Source organism: Excalfactoria chinensis, unplaced genomic scaffold (assembly GCF_039878825.1).
Source record: "Excalfactoria chinensis isolate bCotChi1 unplaced genomic scaffold, bCotChi1.hap2 Scaffold_85, whole genome shotgun sequence".
Lineage (NCBI taxonomy): Eukaryota > Metazoa > Chordata > Aves > Galliformes > Phasianidae > Excalfactoria > Excalfactoria chinensis.
Window position 1 is genome coordinate 765,027 of NW_027315717.1, and position 4,731 is coordinate 769,757.

At 49.4% G+C, this 4,731-nt stretch overlaps 1 protein-coding gene across 1 annotated transcript; it reads left to right on the plus strand.

Annotated features, from left to right (window-relative positions):
• The first annotated feature begins 1,582 nt into the window (after positions 1 to 1,582).
• Positions 1,583 to 2,518, plus strand: LOC140265383 (olfactory receptor 14J1-like). Its single transcript, XM_072361301.1, has one exon. It carries the CDS (start codon positions 1,583 to 1,585, stop codon positions 2,516 to 2,518), a length of 936 nt encoding a protein of 311 aa, XP_072217402.1.
• The last annotated feature ends 2,213 nt before the right edge of the window (positions 2,519 to 4,731 follow it).

Below are 4,731 nucleotides of genomic sequence, written 5' to 3' on the forward strand. Positions count from 1 at the left end.
CACTTCTGCTTGCTGGTGTGCAAGGAAGGACTGATCCCCTTTGCACCCTGTGCCGAATACATGCATTCCTGCTTTAAAACCTAACTCCAGGTTAGAGAGGTTGTTTCCTCAACTCCAAACCATGCTTCTGGAATCAGTCTGTCCAGTTTATCTGACATCCAAGAGCCTTTTTCAGAGATGACCCTGCTGTCTATCAGGAACATTCAGCTCTGGAGCCCCAGGGAAATCTCCAGAGGAAGCACTGAGGAAGAGAAACTCAAATCCTCTGGTGTGCTGAGCTGGGCTGGGCTTTTGGGACACAGGGAGCTCATAAAAGAGGATGGTGCTGCAGAGACAGCTGTGCCCAGGAGCAGATCTCGTGCACAGCACAGCCTGCAGGTGACAGAAGGAGAGGAGAGAAAGGGGAGAGAGCTTCCAGGATGTGTATGCAGTGAGCAGGCTGAGAGCACGCTGCAGGAGCATTGCTGACAGACAATGACACGGTAAGTCTCACTTCAGGCTATACAGATGCTATTCATAGAGGGTTAACTATAACTGGGACATCCCATAGCAGATCTGGCTGCAGGCACTGCATGTTTCATTAGAGTGGAAAATGCATTCTGCTCCCGCTGAGGGCTTCCATGCTGCAGCATCAGAGCACAGCCCTGAGTGCTGCGTGTCCCAGCACGGCTGCAGGCTGTGCATGTGGGGCTGCAGGCGGGTGCCCAGGGCTGTCCTGCAGAGCAGGGTCCCTGCTGTGCCCCAGGGGCTGTGTGCCGGCTATGGGACTCTGCCGCCTGCCAGGCTCAGCACTCAGCCTGCCCGGGGAGCTGTCCAGGGTGCTGCGGGGAGACGTGTTGAGGGGGGAAGGAGCCCCCCGGTAGAGGAGCTTGTGCTGCCACAGCTGCTGCCTGGGGCAGGGGATCTCAGCTTCTCTGCACAGCAGGATTTATGTGAGGGTACTTTGCAAGAGGAGAGTAAAGGCAGGGATTTTCCATTTCCTTTTCTGAGGGGAGGCAGGAAGGATGGGTGGCAGAAATCTAAAAGGCTGTCAATTTTGAGCACAGCTCTGATACTCCCAAATATTTCTTCAATCCATTGGTTTTTTTTTGTTTGTTTGTTTTCTTTTGTTTTGTTTTGTTTTGTTTTTGTTTTTTGTTGTTTTTGTTTTGTTTTCTTTTGTTTTTTGAGCAGTCACACAGAATGTGCTTTCAGCCTCTCCTTCCTAAAAGGATAAAGTCACTTTAACTTATCATTGCTTTCTGCAGACATTAATAGATGATTTGTCCTGCAAACTGTCTGATTTGTCTAAGACAATTTGAAGTGCACAGAAGCTGGAGCTGGGGCCTCGAAGAGCAGCTGGAGTAAAGAGGAAAATATCCAGAAGGCTGGAATGTGATTAGGAAATGAGAAGAAAGAAAGAGCACACTTACCTTCTATATGGTGAATCACATGAAAAATAAATTCAAATTCTGGACTTAAATGAACATTTTCCAAAGGGAAAGGAGAACTTTTATAGTATAGCAGGACTGTCTCTGAGATTGATTTGGACTTGTCATTGTCTTCTGCACTCTGAACAGGACTCCAAGCCCAGGAACAGCAGATGCCCAACAGCAGCTCCATCAGCGCATTCCTCCTGCTGCCGTTGGCATACACGCGGCAGCTGCAGCTCCTGCACTTCTGGCTCTTGCTGGGCATCTACCTGGCTGCCCTCCTGGGCAACGGCCTCATCAGCACAGCCGTAGCCTGCGACCAGCGCCTGCACACCCCCATGTACTTCTTCCTGCTCAACCTGGCCCTCCTCGACCTGGGCTACATCTCCACCACTCTCCCCAAAGCCATGGCCAACACCCTCTGGGACACCAGGGCCATCTCCTATGCAGGATGTGCTGCACAGCTCTTTTTCTTTGTCTTGTTCATGTCAGCAGAGTTTTCCGTTCTCACCATCATGTCCTATGACCGCTACGTTGCCATCTGCAAGCCCCTGCACTACGGGACCTTGATGGACAGCAGAGCTTGTGCCACCATGGCAGCAGCTGCCTGGGGCGCTGGGCTTCTCAATTCCCTGCTGCACACTGCCAGTACGTTTTCACTGCCTCTCTGCCAAGGCAATGTTCTGAACCAGTTTTTCTGTGAAATCCCCCAGATCCTCAAGCTCTCCTGCTCAGGCTCCTACCTCAGGGAAGTTGTGTTTCTCATTTTTACTATCAGTTTAGTCTTTGGCTGCTTTGTTTTCATAGTTGTGTCCTATGTGCAGATTTTCCTTGCCGTGCTGCGGATGCCCTCAGAGAAGGGACGGCACAAAGCCTTCTCCACGTGCCTCCCTCACCTGGCCGTGGTCTCCCTATTTCTCAGCACTGCATTTTTTGCCCACCTGAAGCCCCCCTCCATTTCCTTTCCACTCCTTGATCTGACAGTGGCTCTTCTGTACTCAGTGGTTCCTCCAACACTGAACCCTATTATCTACAGCATGAGGAACAAGGAGATCAAACATGCTCTCAAGAAAGTGTTGCTGTACGCACTAATCCAGCTTCAATAAAGTGCTCATCTTCTTCACACAATTCCCAGTGATTGTTTTTTATGTTTAGGTTTGATCATATTTTTGATTGTTTGTGATACAGTAATCTGCAAGAAAAGTTTATTTTAAAAGTTTATTATTAAAAGCAATTTATTTCACTAATTCTTTCCTACCTAATTTCCATTTCCTCACTCCAGGAACCCATGTAAACATGGAACCAGATTCTCTGAACAGGACAAGAGATAAATTAAAGCTTTAAATATAGACATTTCCTTAGCTCTTCTCTCTTCCTACCTTGTTTGGGTCTGGGGGAGGTACAGCCACGGACAGCAGCACAGTGTGCTCTTTTCATTCCTGTTCTATTTACACTGCCACAGTGCTCTCAAGTCCTCATAGCTGTGCAGGCCTGAAGGTCTTTTTCTTTCTGACAACCATCCTGCTTTCTCTACAGCAGCACTCTGGGAGAGCAGTTAGTCGCCAGCAACATGAACAGCACTGTCAGAACTGGTCTCCTTGCTAGCACTTTAGTGCTGTTATCTAGATCAATCTATGTCTATGACAGGGGGGAAAGTAGGCCCTTGGGATGCCTGGCCTTCAGCAAATGGGAAGCGAAAAGGGAATGGGGTAGGGAGATTGGAGCTGTGCCCAAGGAAACCAAAACAGCAGCGGCAATGACCTAAGCAGGAAAACTTTTTTTACTAACTATGAAATGTGGAATACCAATAGGAAAAATTTCAGAACCATGACATTCCACCCCATATTCTACATCACTTGTCAAATGAAAGACACTGGGACAGAAGGTCCCAGGCTCTGCATGGGTTGCAAGGAATTTGTTTGTTTGTTTGTTTGTTTGTTTTCCTTTTTTTTTTTAAGTATGTTGTGAATAAAAGGAAGACTAGGGAGACTGTGGGTACCCTACTAAGTGAGGGGGGTATTCTGGTAATGGGGCACGCTGAGACATTGGAGATACTGAAGGCATTCTTTGCTTCAGTCTTCAGATAAAAAGATCTCCCTCAGGAATCGCAGAGCCTGGTGCTTAGTGAGAGGGTCAGGGGAATGGAAGACTTGCCTTTAGTCAGGGATGAGGTGGTCCGTGAGCGCCTAGGCAGCACTAAGGTCCATAAATCCATGGGACCTGATGGGGTGAATACATGCGTGCTGAGGGAGCTGGCAGAGGTGATTGCTGAACCACTCTCTGTAATCTTTGGGAGGTCTCGGAGAATGGGGGAGGTGCCAGAGGACTGGAGGATAGCCAGTGTCACTCTGTTCTTCAAAAAGGGCAAGAAGGAAGATCTGGGTTATTACAGGCTAGGCCTCCTCACCTCAGTCCCTGGAAAGGTGATGGAACAGCTTGTGCTGGACACCATCTCCAGACAGCTGGAAGAAAAGGAGGTTATCACAGTATCACAGTATCGTGTGAGTTGGAAGGGACCATAGAGATCATCGAGTCCAACTCCCGGGTTTCGAGCCCTCTGTGTAGCGAAGCGGCACTTCTACCCCCTGCACCACAGGGGGGATTCGAACCCCAGGCCACCAGTGTTGCAAGCAGCAATTCTACCACTGTGCCACCGGAGCACACAATCAGGAGTTATCAGGAGTAGTCAGCATGTGTCCACCAAGGGGAGGTCATGCTCGACCAACCTGGTAGCCTTCTATGACATTTTCACTGGCTTGGTGGATGGGGTGAGAGCGGTGGTTGTAGTATATCTTGATTTCAGCAAGGCATTTGATACTGTTCCCCATGACATCCATATAACAAAGCTGAGGAAGTGTGGTATAGATGAGTGGAAAGTGAGGTGGGTTAGAGAACTGGTTGACTGGCAGAGCACAGAGGATTGTCGTTGGCGGTGCAGAGTCTGGTTGGTGACCTGTAAGTAGTGGTGTTCCACGGGGGTAAGGGCTGGGTCCAGTCTTGATCAACATCTTTATCAGCAAACTTGACAAGGGGATTGTGGTCACCCTCAGCAAGTTTGCTGATGATACAAAGTTGGGAGGATTGGCTGACACGCCTGAAGGCTGTGCTGCCCTTCAGTGAGACCTGGACAGGCTGGAGAGCTGGGCAGTAAGAAACTAGATGGGGTTTAACAAACGCAAGTGTAGAGTCCTGCACCTAGTGAGGAATAATTGCATGCACCAGGACAGGCTGGGGGATGAGTCGCAGGAGAGAAGCTCAGCAGAGAGACCTGGGTATCCTTCTGGACGACAGGTTGGCCATGAGCCAGCTGTGTGCCCTC